The sequence below is a fragment of the Symsagittifera roscoffensis genome, chromosome 1, assembly GCF_963678635.1.
Source record: "Symsagittifera roscoffensis chromosome 1, txSymRosc1.1, whole genome shotgun sequence".
Lineage (NCBI taxonomy): Eukaryota > Metazoa > Xenacoelomorpha > Acoela > Convolutidae > Symsagittifera > Symsagittifera roscoffensis.
The window spans coordinates 5,927,402-5,944,011 of NC_087062.1; the positions used below are offsets into that span (position 1 = coordinate 5,927,402).

A 16,610-nucleotide genomic window follows, 5' to 3' on the forward strand; every position below is an offset into this window, starting at 1 on the left:
CCCTTTGCCTTCTTTATTTTATCTGCAGCTGATTATTTGCAAAACTTGTTCGGTTTTCTTGCAAAGGGCTTTACAAAGAGTGAACATCTTATAGATGATTGACATGATGATTGAAGATATCCATGTGATACGTGAGAAAGCGCCATTTTTTGTGGGTCTAAGATGGTCGTAGGAAAGGGCGAGAAGTTTTGTTTTTACAGTATTTACAAGCTTTTCTACAATTCCGTTGGATCTGTGATCACCGACACTTTAGAAAATTAAATTTAAGTGATTTAAATAGCAGAATAGCTTAAAATCTTGACTGGTAAAACAAAATGCGTGATTGACCCTAATAGAATTGGGTATGCCGTGTAAATAAATATAATCTGGAAAAAATCTACAACGGTAGTTGTGAAAGTATTTGATTTAACTTTTGCAGTAGTTTTTGCAAAACGATCGATGCGAAGTAAAAGAAAACTTTTTGTCCAAAAGGAAATCTCTAGTGGGTCTGCAAAGACTAGATTATTTCTTCATTGATATGTGAAAGTTCTGGTAATTTTCCGACTGAATTGTTTGGGGTTAAGGTTTCAGTACTCTTACCCGCTTTCGTACAATGAGTACAATTGATACCAAGGTAATGGATTTGTCCACAAATATGAGGCCTGCAAATGTAATTGGCTAAAAATTTCATCCCAAACTCTCCTAGGTGAGTTTCATGCAAAATTTCACATAACTGCAATTTTTAACGCGGAAATGATTAATAATTCGCTGTCCACTTAAAGCAATCCTTCGGATTCATGTAAGTTTTTAATGTAATGATGGTAAATTGCCTTGTAGGTGCAATTACTCAGATCTAGTTTTTCCCTGGAGAGCTCTCAAAAAAGGTAAAACAGTTCATCTTCTTCTGTAATTAATCTGAGTATTTTCCTACTGAACAAAGTGCTAATGTCATGTGGTTTATTGTGCAATTTTAGGGAATCAAGGTACTTTTTGACTAAGGAGAGATGGGTTGTGTTTAAACGGTCTTTGGTAATAGAAATGTTTTCGTCGGATGTAGAAAGAATAATTACAACTTTGATAATAGACATGTTCACAGAATTTATACAATCAATACAAAAGGGTCAAACTCAAAAAATTTAGGATTCAAAGATAAGAATTAAAACATTTCAGAATTAGAAATTAAAATTTTTGAAGTATCAGTATCGGTATAACCCGAGCGAATGCATTTTGATGAACAAAACTCTGATCAACTGTGTTTGAAATTGCAAGTGTGGAGACGGAAAATAATGTAATTTAAGATTGATGCGATAACTTTTTACGTATTAGAGCAAATTTGGATTTTTCCAAATTAGAGGCAACTACGTTGCAATTGAACGGTAAATTTTTATCTGATGGAAATCATGATTGAATGATTTTTGAAAACAATGCTACAACAAACTCTTCATTGTAGTTTGAAATCGGGGTGGCTTTATTCGGAGGAACTATTGCAATTAAATTTGTAAAACCCCAAAAGTACCCGCTACGTGCTCAACTGAGAAATTGAACGGTAGAAGTCTATCTGCCCAATGTGTAAGTCTGCAATGAGAAATTTTGTTGCTGTAATTAGTAGAAAATGCAAAAATTGAGGCTATATCATCTTTATTGACTTCGAATTGTGAAATATACAGATAATTTTTGTAATGTTTAACGGCCCATACTACCCCCAGTAGTTCTTATTCGTTAGTCGAGTACTTTCATTTATGAGGGTATAAAAATCTAAATGTAAATGAGACTGTTTTCCAGTCATTCCCGTAGAGTTGCTCTGATGAATCGCCGAGTCCACGATATGAAGCCTCTGAATTAATCCGTGCTTGGAGTTTTACGTAAAAATTTGTTTTTTAAGTTAGAGCATGATTTCTTGTTTGAGATTTTGGAAAGCGATGTGTGGTTTTTGTTCTATTAGACTATTGGTTTTCTAATCAAAAAAATCTTAAGGCGCTGCCCAAGGTTGCGAAACTTAGAAAAAATTTCAAGTGTTGGTTTAAGAACAAAAAATGGATCGTAATTCTTTCAAGTTTTTGGTAAGAGGGATACTTTTGATGGAATAAGTTTTGTCTATTAAAGGAGATACTCCTGTGTCTGTTATTTAAAACTCAAGTCACTCGATTTTTTTGTTTTTTTTTAATTGTAATGTTTGGCCATTTGACGGCGAAACTATAACTGTCAACTGTCGATAAATTTTATATACAATTAATTTGTTTATGTTCAGAAATATCTCCTTTGAATGAATTTAAATAATCGTCACAATAAAAAATTGTACAAGAAATTATAGATTCCATCACTCTTTGAAAATCGTTGGGCATATCTCCTAAACTACAAAAACTAGTTAAAAGTCATTTTGGAATATGCTAACATAAAATTTTGCTATATGTTAATGTTGCCTTGTTTGCTAGTAAAATCGTCTAAAGCTAAATGGTTAAATTCGGTTTCTAAATCAATTTTGTTAAACCAAACCTTTCCGATGAATATTTCAGAAACAAGGGCCCTGACGTTGTCAACAAGTTCATGAATGTTTGGCATTTCGCATTTGTTCTTGTTTATTTGTTATTTATAAACTTTGAGTCTAGCGCTATTTTAATCGAATTGTCAAACTGCGATTGTCATTAAAACAGTCTTGAACATAACTTTCAAGTTTTTTGATTTGTCCCTCGGATTTCAGTCTAAGCAATTCTTTTTTACTTGAGCTTAGTAAATGTACAGGTACTCTTCTCCACTTAAGTTGAATTGGTTTGATTGGTTCGTGAAAGAGAAATATTTTCAATTGATAATTGATTCTTGATTATTTTTATCTGAAAGAATGTTTTTATCTTCGTAGAAAACCCTTTCTGTCTCGTTTTTTGTGAAGGGTTGAAAATAATTAACTGAATTCCTAGGTTTTTGGGAGATGTGATAAGGGCAACTCTTCTGAGCGACTTCAACTCCCACCTTTGGCAAATTGTTCTTTCACAATTTTTTTTCTGTGGTCGTCTGTTAAGGAGACAGGTCAGCTTTTGTTGTATCATCCGTTGGAGAATATGGGGATTATTACCCTGCCGATGATATTGATGGCCGTGTCTGTAAATCCAAAATACAAATCCTTCGCTCTTTGATCCATTGGAAACATTACGATGTAGCAGTTTCTTAACTCTGGTTAGTGCATAACATTCGTCTTCAGGAAACTGACTGGGCTCGCGGAGTCTACCCGGATGTTAAATGTGAACACCAACCGGCTAATTTTTTAGGTTTGCTACGGATGGTCGATAAATTACCATAAAACATCCTTAGTTATTTTTTTAATACTGATTTACGCTTGCGTGAGCATTAGATGCATTTGAAATTTTGGTTAGTTTCTTCGCTCATCCGCTAAAGTATCGGCTGCAATGGTTTATTAACCGGACGAAACGAATAAATTTTGAAATTTCAAACGCGTTTTTCTAAAAATGTGTTATGAAAAGACAAAGAGTGAAAAGAACATAAGTTGCTTAGATTTTCATCAAAAATAATAAGATACAATTTTTTCTCCAAAATTTTCAACCAAAAATTTTACCCCGAAAATGGGTCTTTTTGGCTTTTTCAATTAATCAAAAATTATGCTGAAATTACTTTGTTAATTGATGAGATTTATGTATATCACAAGAAGCCTCTTTTACAGCGTAACAAAATTCCAGGCAGTTTGTATCTCCAAAATCTTGAGTAAATTGTTTTAAATTTATTTTTAAGCAAAGATTTTGGGTTTTATCCAGTAAAATTCACGTTTCTTGACTGTCACGCTAAAAATATTTTCTTTTATTCAGGTTTTTGAAGATTCAAGCTCTAAAAACTTTGTTGGACTGTGTAAGGAGGTTTCTTGTAATACATACTTCTCATCAATTAACAAAGTAGTTTCAGCGTAATTTTTGATTAATTGAAAAAAGCCAAAATGACCCATTTTTGGGGTAACATTTTAGTTGAGAATTTCGGAGAAACAATTGCATTGTATTATTTTTGATGAAATTCTTAGCCTCTTTTGTTCTCTTCATTTTTTTCTTATCATAACCCAATTTGAGAAAAATGCGTTTGAAAATTTGAGTTTTGTTTATTTCGTCCGGTTAATTTAAATCAGCACTGTAGATCACACCAGTTAGTTGTCTGGCTAAAAGCCTACTCATTGTTCAACGAAGCAATATTTCCACTACCCAGCGGTCCTGATCGTCTACCAATTCACTTTTTTAGTGGTAAAATAAGACTGAAGAGTTCTTGTTCAAAAATTGTCGATGTGATTTTTAGTTCGTTTAAAATAATTAGGAAGGGCTAAACTTGTTGTGACCACTTTTCACTTTTATAGAGATTTTTTTTAAAATTAATTCCAAATGTAGGATAATTGCAAAAATGGACAGGCCTCAGCAGGGCCATTTTGTCATTTGCGCTGTGTAAGGTTACCAAATTGTCTGAGCTAGCCGGTAAATGAATCTTGGGCAAACTTGTCTTCACTTGGCGAAAATTTGAAACTTTTGAGTTTTTGTCAAATTCAAAAAGAGCAAAGACTTCCTCCTTAATGTTTTCTCTGGACAAGAACATTATGATGAGTTATGAGCTCTGGCTGCTTCTAAATGAAGTCGAAAAAAAACTAGGAAGGACGTCAAACTTTGCGTCCTTTTTTTGAGCTTTTGGCCCCTCGGTGTTTTTGATGCAAGAAAACTGATTCATGCCTTTTGAATTTTTTGGTTTTGCGCCAATGCCACAGTTTGTAAAAAGCATCCGTTAGATAAATGCTGCTCGTTGATTTTATTGAGGGCCCTTATACTAAGCGCCAGAATTGCCATAACTTAGTGGTTTTCCACTTCTTTCCTGTTCCTCCAAAATGAGTAAGATTTAGTTTAAGAAGGTTTGGAACCTGCCTTGCTAGTCATATGTAGAAATGATATGTCTTTTAGTTAATGGCTTTGTTAGATCAACCTTTCATTTATTGCCCACTATTGTTTGAATGAAATTACCGTCTGCTATTCCGCTAGTTTTGTAAAATTTCTGACGGCACTTTTCAAGATGGATTCGATACTCAGATCTGCTTCACATTGTTAAGGAAACAGAACTTCTTCACGCATGTTGACACAGTTTGCGCAATTTTTTTGATCAAAAAAGGTTCGCGAGAGCCGATGAAAACTTGACCGTAGATTTTTTTATTAGCTGTGCATGAGCTATAATATGATTTCTTCCACAATATTTTAAGCAAAAATCTGTAAAAAATATCAAAAATTTGGTATATCAATCGACCCATTCCGATTATTATTTGTATTACCTGATCTTCTGTGGAAAAAAAAAGAAAAAAGAACAAAAACACACCCCAATACAAAGTGCTTCCCCATTTTTCTAATGGCCGGAACAAAAAAAAGTCACCAAATTATGTCACTCTATTTTCAATTGAGATGCTGTCTACATGTAGCGAGTAGCACTATAGTGACGCTGAGATAGCCCAACCTTTCAAGATTCGGAGTCACAATAGTTATTCTGGCTGGAAAATGAGCAAAAAATTCAATTATAAAATAAGTTATAAAAAATTGGCCGTTTCCCATTATAGCCCTCAACAAAGCACTGTTTTCTCCGAAATTTTCCTAGGGGGAGGACAGGGCGCATTTTGAAAAAAAAATGAACACTTATCGACCTTTTTGTTTTGTTAGGTCGACCAATTTGATTTTCCGAGCTCTCTGAAATTACTCTAAGGACCCTATTTTGTCAGAAATTTTCTGCTAATTGTTTAAAAAAAACTGGCCAAAAGGAGTTTTTGGGCACTTTTTGGTAAATTTGACCAAAACTTTGTGTTTTTTCGGCGCCCGCTCTCCCCTCAAAACTAGTTATATTTCTGTTGTTGGCCGGCCGAAAACGGATCTCGCAAAATTATACCAAAGGGGGATACTTTGGAAAAATTTGGCAACCAAAATTGAAAAGAAGGAACGGTCGACCCCCACCCCCCCCCCCCCGCTTTCCCCCTCTGCACGCTATTGCTCACCGTATTATATTAAAATTACACTGTAAAGAAAAGACAGGTTTTTATTGTAAGACGGCGTGTGTACTGAATGAAAAAAGAGCAAGTGTGGTGCTATTGCAACGTCATTAAAAATTTTCAAAATTGAAATAAATCTGATGGTGATCTTTTATTAGCTCAAAAACCACTCAATCCTGATTTTTTAACACTACTCCCAGGGGCGGATCTAGGATTTTCTCGAGTGGGGGGGGGGGCGGATTTTCAAAAAATTTTCGAAAATTTTGACGACTTTTTTTTAGATGGACCAAATAGATTTTCCGAGCTCTCCTAAACCACTAAAAAACGCTGTTTTGGCCCAATTTTCTGCGCCGCAGGCAAATTTTTGAAAAAAAGGTCAAAAAAGCCGTTTTTAGGGCACTTTTTAGAAAATTTTGACAAAAAAATAGCTTGCGTTTTTTTTGCCGCGCGCTTCCCCTCAAAATGAGTATATATTGTCGTCGAAGGCGCCTTTAGACAAATTTTAGGGTCGATCTGCCAAAAATTAATTTCTTAAAAAGTACCAAGGGGGACCCTTTGGGTCGGCAGGAGGTCGAATCCCTGAAGGGAAGATGGCGTCCGCCCCCCCCCCCCCTCTAAATCCGCCCCTGACTACTCTTATTAAATTCTTTAATCAATTTCTTGATTTTGAAGCGTTGATTTTGAAATGTTCGTCACAAGACTTTGTTGAAATTGTGTTGCAACATAATATTATAAATAGTTTTCAAATGTCATAAATTGTTGGACTTCTGTTCGGATATCCTTTGACAAAATTTTGATGATTGCACAAAAATCAGGCATTCATTCGCATTCCAGAGTTTCAAACTTCTGAAGTTACCATGTAATATTTGATGGTCAATTAGCAAATTGTGCTCAGCAATGCAAAATTCTGAGCTCGGCTTAGAGCTGAACTCTAGTCATCTGATTATTATTTGCCCTCCTTTTGAAAATCTAAACATTCAGTCGAAATACAATCAACATGATTATTCTTGATTTGGTTCTGTTGAAATGACATACTGATCGTTTCGAGTTAATTTGACAATTTTTGAGTTCTTGTTTTGACTCAGAATCTCAAACAAAATGAGCAAAATCAATTGGTCTGACTGTTGTATCTGTCTTGAGCCGCTACAAAACCCGAAAAGTCTCCATTGCGGACACTCATTTTGTTCGACGCCGAAGACGTGTATAGAACGAGTGCTATCTAGCACACCTAGACGCTGTGCTAGGTGCAGAAAGCCGATAGACGAAGCCATTCGCGATGAAGCCGATTTATCTGTGAACTACGACTTAAAGTCTGCAATTGAGGTGAGACGTTTCCAAGTTATAAAGCCAACTATCTTAGCAATATCGTTTCGACTTTGACCTTGAAGTTAATTTTTTTAATTAAATTTTGGCTCTTTTTCGGCTCTTTTTCGGCTCTTTTTCCTTCACCCCCACCTGCAATTTTTTACTTGTAAAGTTACTGTTCACATTGTCCGATCATTATGAAAATTGACATGCGGACTACTTAGGATGTGCCAAACACATTTGATCTTAATATTTAACCTTGTAAAACCACTCGTTACACCATAAAATTGATGGTCGTGGGAGGTGGGGAGGGGGGGGGGGTATTTGGAATTTAAAGGGCCTAAATTTTTTCTTAAGCTTTTAAAGCCGATTAAGTTGTTTCTCCCTTATTCCTGAATAGCAGACTGGTTGTTCGACTATAGAAAATGGGGAGGGGCTTCTGATGTTCTATGATCTCAGTAAGAACCAAATGTCCGTTTTATATGTGGTCTCTTAGATTGAGCTCCGCGCCTGACCGTGACCTTGACCTTGGCCGGCCTTTCATCATATTGCGAACAATAACATTACAGAATATTTGGCTACTGCCATAGCAATAGCACATCCCCCCTCCTCGAGGAAAAAACTTTTTTCTGTATCAATTTCACAAATGACATAAAAAATAGTATGAGCTTTTGAGAAGTTTGATTACGTTATATATTGCGAAACGCCATTTTAAAAGTAAAGTCCTGCTTCGAACCTCTTTTCAAATTCGAGCATCAGCATAATTCCTCAAGAATCTTCTATGTGTCCTCAAAAAACTTAGGAATGTGTTTAAATATTTATGAAACCATTTTCTGCAAATAATCATTTCAAAACAACAATCATTTCAAAACACAGCTGTCATGTATAGTGATAACTTCTCATAGTAATTTAAAAACAATTTTCAAAAAGGTATAAACAGCAGAAACGCGTGGTAGGTGTTGGAATAGTTGTACTCAAAATCATTTTTAGTCCAGACATTTTTCGAATTTTTCGCTCACCAGCAAGTTATAAAGATCGTTTTTCAAACAGTCCAAAAGTTGTAATGCTGGATTCAAATTTTTAAAGAATTTTCATCTGTGATCCATATTTGAAAATATCCTTTCTCAAAGTTCAATTCAGTTTCGTTTGCTCAAAGGAAGGCATGTTACGCTCACCAATTGCAAAAACGAACAGCAAGAAAAACGTGAACGATTTTATTTCAGTCTTAAAAACTGACTTGGCCCTGTAAATAACAGCGGATTACAAAACTAACCCTTGTCTCATTTTTTTCTATTTTTTTCATTGTTTTTAAGTTTCATTGAAAATTTATCTGAAAATGGAAAAAAAAGTTAGTTATATGACAATTTTTTTGCCAAATACAAAAATTGAAAAATTTAACGAAGTAGATAGTTTTGTTATTTCGTCGACTTCACTGACATTTTTCCAGTTGTCTGAGTGCGTACCAAAATTTTCAGGCTGGCTCAGTTTTTTTCGAGCAGAACTTCGGCAACCTTATTGAACCAAATAACAAGTTGATAATTGAGACATATCATTTTGTACTTGTCTTCGTGCAAAAAAAGATGAAACTTTTTCATTGAAATTGTCATCTTTGTTCCGAATTTTGAAGAAAATGCGGAATATTTGTGCTTGTTTTTTTTATTTCATCAATTTTTGACTTTTTAATTGAACTTTTTTGGCGAAAATTTTGACACCATCCGAGATATTTTTTCTTGAGATCAAGTCTAAACATGTTTTACCTGTGATCGTTTTTTGTTAAGTTATGGGGGTTTGATAAGTGCAAAGGGCTAATTTGGCTAATTTGTCATATATATTGCGGTCGTATAATACACAAAAACGGCAGTTTATTGCGTTCAAAATTGAAATGAGGTGAACAATTTAATCTTATTAAAACAATATGAGACGCTAAATACATCTTTTGTGTTTATATAACGTGTGGGGGATAAAAAGAAGAAAAGCAATCATTTTTCGAGTATATCGAAAATTATTTATCCAAACTTTTCCTGAATGATCCTTGAAGTGCAGTCGGATCATTCAGGGCTTCACCCTGCTATACGAGCAGTCTGGTTGTTTCGGTTTTCGAAGAAAACGACGGAATATTTGTGCTCGCCGTGTTTTTTTTTTCTCCAATTAATTTTCGACTCTTCAACTAGTAATTTTTGAGGGAAATTTTAAATATTATTCGAAAAGTATTGTTATTTTGAGCTCAAACTCAATAAGTTATTTCACCTGTTATCGTTTTTTGTGAAGTTATGGATGTTTAAATATTGTCAATTTGGGAAAATTAACGCGCGATTCAAATCGTGCTACTAACGCGTACGGAAGATTTAATCCATAATAGAAACAGTTCCAATTATGTTTGAGGCAAGCTCTTTAGTCTATCTAAAACTTTGCTAATTGCAAAACATTTCATTTTGTTTTTCACATGCCGTTTGGGGAGATGATTTACAAAAAAAAACATACAAAAAACTTTGTCAGTGTTTTCGAAATTGAATCAATTAGTCATTTTAAATTACTCCATAGAAATTCAAACGCAGTCGGAAAGTTCGTAGTTTAGCCCAGATACGAGCTGTGCAATTCATTTTTAAATTTTAACGTTTCATTTAAAAGCAAAACTACTCGATATTTATTAAAGGGCAGCCAGGAATGTTAAAGCTCGCCCCTGATACGAATATTATTTTTAATTTTTGTTATGGGCAAAATATTGTCATAATTTTTTTGAAAACGAAGCAATGCAATTGCAGAAAAAGGTCGATTAAACTTAGATAAATTTTTTTCAGGATTTGAAGCCGACGGCAACATTAATGGAGAGGCGAACAAGTATTCAAAATGTCTGCTTAATCCACAAGAACCCCTGAAAATTTTCTGCAACAACCTCGGTTGTTTTAGAGAAATTTGCGAAGACTGCTGGATAGATGATCATGTCGGTCATCAAGTTGTTCCGTTGAAAAGCGTCCTGAGCAAAAAATTTGAAGACCTAGAAAGCGATTGGAAAAATATAGAGGAATGTCAAGATAAGAGCAGAAACTTGGTCACCGAATCTGTCAACCTCAATGAAGATACACTGTCTCTAATGGAACAAATAGACCAGTTAGTAACATCTAAAAAAGATTTGCGCAAATGTGAAAACACTGAAGACTTAAAAATGTTCAAGCAAAATACTTTGGAAGACTTGGAAAAGCATGAACAATTAGTTGGACGGATTGAAGACAGAGCTTGTTCAATAATTGCGTCAAGCAAACAAGTGAAAAGTTCTCTCAAAACTGCAAAGGATTATTTTCTCGAGAACACAGCGTGCGTTAGTTTTCAACTGATTGAAAATGTAGATCAAACTCGAAGAGAATGGAGAGATATGCGAATTTTAAACACCTTCAGCAACGTTGGCCGTGTTGATTCTCTGTTTTTTGTCCGAAACAAAAATTGAAAAATTTAACGAAGTAGATAGTTTTGTTATTTCGTCGACTTCACTGACATTTTTCAAGTTGTCTGAGTGCGTACCAAAATTTTCAGGCTGGCTCAGTTTTTTTCGAGCAGAACTTCGGCAACCTTATTGAACCAAATAACAAGTTGATAATTGAGACATATCATTTTGTACTTGTCTTCGTGCAAAAAAAAAGATGAAACTTTTTCATTGAAATTGTCATCTTTGTTCCGAATTTTGAAGAAAATGCGGAATATTTGTGCTTGTTTTTTTTATTTCATCAATTTTTGACTTTTTTGGCAAAAATTTTGACACCATCCGAGATATTTTTTCTTGAGATCAAGTCTAAACATATTTTACCTGTGATCGTTTTTTGTTAAGTTATGGGGGTTTGATAAGTGCAAAGGGCTAATTTGGCTAATTTGTCATATATATTGCGGTCGTATAACACACAAAAACGGCAGTTTATTGCGTTCAAAATTGAAATGAGGCGAACAATTTAATCTTATTAAAACAATATGAGACGCTAAATGCATCTTTTGTGTTTATATAGCGTGTGGGGGATAAAAAGAAGAAAAACAATCATTTTTCGAGTATATCGAAAATTATTTATCCAAATTTTTCCTGAATGATCCTTGAAGTGCAGTCGGATCATTCAGGGCTTCACCCTGCTATACGAGCAGTCTGGTTGTTTCGGTTTTCGAAGAAAACCACGGAATATTTGTGCTCGCCGTGTTTTTTTTTCCAAAAATTTTTCGACTCTTCAACTAGTAATTTTTGAGGGAAATTTTAAATATTATTCGAAAAGTATTGTTATTTTGAGCTCAAACTCAGTAAGTTATTTCACCTGTTATCGTTTTTTGTGAAGTTATGGATGTTTAAATTTTGTCAATTTGGGAAAAATAAATGCGCGATTCAAATCGTGCTTCTAACGCGCACGGAAGATTTTATCCATAATAGAAACAGTTCCAATTATGTTTGAGGCAAGCTCTTTAGTCTATCTAAAACTTTGCTAATTGCAAAACATTTCATTTTGTTTTTCACATGCCGTTTGGGGAGATGATTTACAAAAAAAAACATACAAAAAACTTTGTCAGTGTTTTTGAAATTGAATCAATTAGTCATTTTAAATTACTCCATAGAAATTCAAACGCAGTCGGAAAGTTCGTAGTTTAGCCCAGATACGAGCTGTGCAATTCATTTTTAAATTTTAACGTTTCATTTAAAAGCAAAACTACTCGATATTTGTTAAAGGGCAGCCAGGAATTTGAAAGCTCGCCCCTGATACGAACTACTTGTATTTGTAGTTATGTGCAAAATATTTTCATAATTTTTTTGAAAACGAAGCAATGCAATTGCAGAAAAAGGTCGACTAAACTTAGATATATTTTTTTTCAGGATTTGAAACCGACGGCAACATTGATGGAGAGGCGAACAAGTATTCAAAATGTCTGCTTAATCCACAAGAAACCCCTGAAGTTTTTCTGCAACAACCTCGGTTGTTTTAGAGAAATTTGCGAAGACTGCTGGATAGATGATCATGTCGGTCATCAAGTTGTTCCGTTGAAAACCGTCCTGAGCAAACAATTTGAAGACCTAGAAAGCAATTGGAAAAATATAGAGGAATGTCAAGATAAGAGCAGAAACTTGGTCACCGAATCTGTCAACCTCAATGAAGATACACTGTCTCTAATGGAACAAATAGACCAGTTAGTAACATCTAAAAAGGATTTGCGCAAATGTGAAAACACTGAAGACTTTAAAATGTTCAAGCAAAATACTTTGGAAGAGTTGGAAAAGCATGAACAATTAATTGGGCGGATTGAAGATAGAGCTTGTTCAATAATTGCGTCAAGCAAACAAGTGAAAAGTTGTCTCAAAACTGCAAAGGATTATTTCCTCGAGGACACAGCGTGCGGTAGTTTTCAACTGATTGAAAATGTAGATCAAACTCGACGAGAATGGAAAGATATGCGAATTTTAAACACCTTCAGCAACGTTGGCCGTGTTGACTTTTCTGTTTTTTGTCCCGTGAATCAGAAATTGTTTGTCCTAAGTGAACAAATCATCAAAGTATTCAGAATCAACCACAACTCGATTCAAAAGGAAACGGAATTTAGAATACAAGGTAATAAGGGTTATGCAAGAGTTATCATAAGGCTACTCGGGTTGAAGTTGCATTGCATTTTAGAAAATTATCATAGATCTTTCATTTTTTTTGCATCGAGGTATCATTCATGTTGCAACTTCAACCCGGGTATATAAGAGTTATAAATAATTAAGATGTTCTGTTAGCATCTAAACTTATTTTTGAGCACCTCAAAAAGTATTGTTGTTCCGACTTTCGAAGAAAGTGCAGAATATTTACGCCTGTGGTAGTTGCTTTTATTCAGTCAATTTTCAACTTTTTAACGAAGCATTTTTCACCAAAGGTTTTTAAGCCATCAGAAAAAATTTTTGCCGCGAGTTTAATATTAAAGTAATTTTTTTCTGTGATCGTATTTCTTAAAGCTAAAGGAGCTTGAAAATTGCTAGTTTGGTCAACCTGGGATAATTACGCGCGATATACTTCATGGTATGAACGCGTAAGCAGAGATTGATCCGTGTTAGAAATTGTTCCAAACCGACTTTCGAAGAAAGTGAGGAATACATGCTTGGCGCGGTTTTTTGTTCGAACCAATTTTACAAAAAGTTGACTGCGTATGTGTATCGATCAGCAGTTTTTCGTGGCTAGCCAAAAATTGCGGCTAGCCTAAAATTAGTAGGCACTACTCGATTGTTAGTTGATAGTGTGAGCGCGCGAATTATTAAAGCGAATTGAACCGCATTCATAATTGTTTTAAGCTGAATTGAGTCAAACTGATAAGTTATAGCGCGTTATGTTGAATATTGGCAGTGCAAAATTTTTGGTGAATTACAAATTTTGAACAGCCAGCAACAAGAGTTTGTGTCTAAATTAAAATGGTTTATTAGTTAGCCTCAATTCAGTTTGGAACAAGTGCGGGATAATTCGCCTTATGAATTCGCGCGTTAAAACTTTCAACTCGCAAGTGATCGTTTCCAATTCTTTTTAAGGTTTGTCGAAAGCATACCTCCTTGGCAAGCCGAAAATTGCTAACCGATACACATACGGAATCGACTTTTTATAAAATTCGTCTGAATAAAAAAACCAACTCAAGCATATTTATTCCTCACTTTATTCGAAGGTTGGAAAAACAAGACTGCTCGCATCCAGCCAAAGCCTTGACTTCTCTGATATTTTTTAAACTGTAAGAAGTATTGCTCATTTTTAAAAACATTGATGAATTTTTCAATAAAAAATGAAAAAGTTTAAGTTTTTTTAGTTTTTTTTTTGTGAAAACCGTTCCCTATGTAAAGTACAAAATAAGAGTTTTTGAATGTAGCAGAGTTTTGGTTTTGTCCAATCAGCAAGCCTTGAATTAGTTTGGAGCAATTTCCAACACTGTTCAAATCTCTGCTCACGCATTAATACCACGAAATTTATCGCTCGGTAATTGTCCCAAATTGGCCAAATTGGCAATCTTTAAACCCCCATAACTTGAAAAAAAAACAGGTGATTAGTTTTTAATTTGAGCTCACTTAACAGTACCCATCAGAATAATAAAAAGTTGACATTTTTGTGGGGAAAAAAACCACCCAGAGCACAAATATTCCGTCACTTTCTTCAAAAGTCGCGGAAACATTTATCTCATTAAAATCAAACTGAAAATGTTTGTACAGCCGCAGAGATTATTGGAGGACTGGCCTTGAGTGGAAGTGGCACTCTGTATGTCTATTACGTTAGAGATAGAAAGAGATTAGTGAGTGTGGTTAACAGAGAAACTGGGATAGTAGTGAGAAATATAACTAATTCAAAAGCAGATTTTTCTTTGCTCATGAAAATTCACGCTCATGAAAACATGTTATTACTGGTTGTGTGGCAATCAGGTCGGTACAAATGTGTGCATGTGTACGAAAATGAAATTCACAAAAGAACTCTTCAGCTTGTAGTTGCAAGTGATAACAACTTCAGTTTTTTGTGTGGAACAGAATATTTGTTACTGGGGATAAGTGGAAACAAAATAGCAATAGTTGACCTCAGCCAGTCTGGATCTAGAGCCAAGTTCGAATCAATTCAGTTGGGTCAAATGGCATTTTTCAATAGACTATTCTGGATAGCGAGAGATGACGAAAAAAGTGGGCAAGGATATTTATTTACTAGTGACAGTTACGAAGATCATTTATCCAATAGGTCTTATGTTTATGAAATGAACTTGAAGAATGTGGTGAATGGGACTACATTACTCCCAATGCAGATCCCGTTTATGAGTTGTTACGGCAACAAAAACATTTTATTCGAATGCGCTTTAGGAACAGATCTTATTTTTTGCATGTGCGGAAAAAACGTTTTCGCGGAAAAAACATTTATGGTGAAACTATTAGCAAACCTATGAAAAAAGCGATTATAATAGTCCTATTCTGCAACAATTACAATATTTTAGTTTCTACAGTAAATATCTTCAAATTGATTATAATCGATTATAAATATCATGTTTTTAGAAAACCAATGTCAAATTTTTTTCTTAACCAATATTAATTGATTATAGTTCATACAGAAAACCTTTCAAAATTTTTTTTCTTGATTGTTTCCACTAAAATTTAGACCCAAAACGAATGAACGATAGCCATTCATCATTATTACTGTCCCGGGTTGACCAAAATGTGCAACCATACGTCGCACCATGCATGGTTCCATCGAAGCCATGAAAACCTGCCGACGTATTTTTATGTTAAAATAACACATTTTCCATGCATGGCGCGACGTATGGTTGCACATTTTTTTTATTATGGGGGACTTCAAATTAGACAATATTGATACTTTTACCAGGGCTGCTGTCAATTTATATGTCACACTGGATGCTTGCAACGTATGGTTAATATGGTATCATGCATGGCGCGACGTATATATACTATGGTACACGTCAGTTACGACCAAAACTTTATTCAAAAAAAATCCGAAAAATGTTTAAGTGCTGTATACCTTAATCGGATTGACAGTTAGACTATCTCAAGCAAGGCTTTGGTATACTCGATGATAATCATTGATACCTAATGATCCTGAGAGTTAATTTTGAGGTATCTAGGAACGGCCGTGTTTAAATGGTTATGACTCTACTGGTTATGGCGCTATTTTCGATAATTTCTAGCAAATAGTACGTACGTTTCGATAATAACTATTTTTTCGGAAATCAAAATCTGAAAATTCTAAAATTTTCAGTGGTGATGACAAAACAAAATACTAAAATAGGCTGGAGTTTTAACTCGTTTAAAATGGCCACTCCCAGATCCCAGGGGCAAACCGTAATTTTAATACAAATATCAAAATATCATTAGTAACCAATGTTTATTATCTAGTGACCATTAATTATCATCTGAAGCAGGCAGTAAGCCTTAGAAACAATGACAAATACCGATAAACATTGAGAGCACCGATGAAATACCTGAAATTCTCAATTTCACACACAGTGGTCACAAGTACTTTTATTTTGATTCTGGGAAACCGCACAATCGAGTGTTGGTGTTTGCAACTTTACCTGCGCACGATTTGCTTTCTCTGCTCGAAATTTGTCGATGCGACGGAACGTTTTCAGTGGTACCAAATGACTTCAACCAAGTTAATACTGTTTATGGTGGGATCGAAAACACCGATGCCCTTGGCTTAAGCTCTTCTGCCCTCTAAGGTTCGAGATAGACATGGAAAACTTATTGGCTGCTTAGAGCAAACCGGAAAAAAGAAGTGATGGATTTTGAAGCCCATATTTGGAACGCCATTGAGAAAAAGCAGCCTGAAACAAAAATTCATTTCAGTTTTTGCCACTTGGGCCAGTCTGT

General features: G+C 34.8%; 2 protein-coding genes across 3 annotated transcripts in view; both read left to right on the top strand.

Moving 5' to 3' along the window:
* LOC134843901 (uncharacterized) overlaps nt 1-16,610 on the top strand; it is a 681,357-nt gene that overhangs the window by 60,677 nt on the left and 604,070 nt on the right. The gene's annotated exons all lie outside the window — the stretch shown is intronic.
* Nucleotides 6,970-15,281, top strand: LOC134853953 (E3 ubiquitin-protein ligase TRIM65-like). Of its 2 annotated transcripts, none has more exons than XM_063869974.1 (3): nt 6,970-7,297; nt 12,117-12,846; nt 14,460-15,281. In XM_063869974.1, the coding sequence occupies exons 1-3, from the start codon at nt 7,073-7,075 to the stop codon at nt 15,170-15,172; spliced, it is 1,668 nt and encodes a 555-aa protein (XP_063726044.1). In that variant the 5' UTR covers nt 6,970-7,072; the 3' UTR covers nt 15,173-15,281. The 2 variants fall into 2 exon arrangements, with proteins under 2 accessions (XP_063726044.1, XP_063726052.1); XM_063869982.1 differs by having other exon boundaries at nt 14,769-15,281.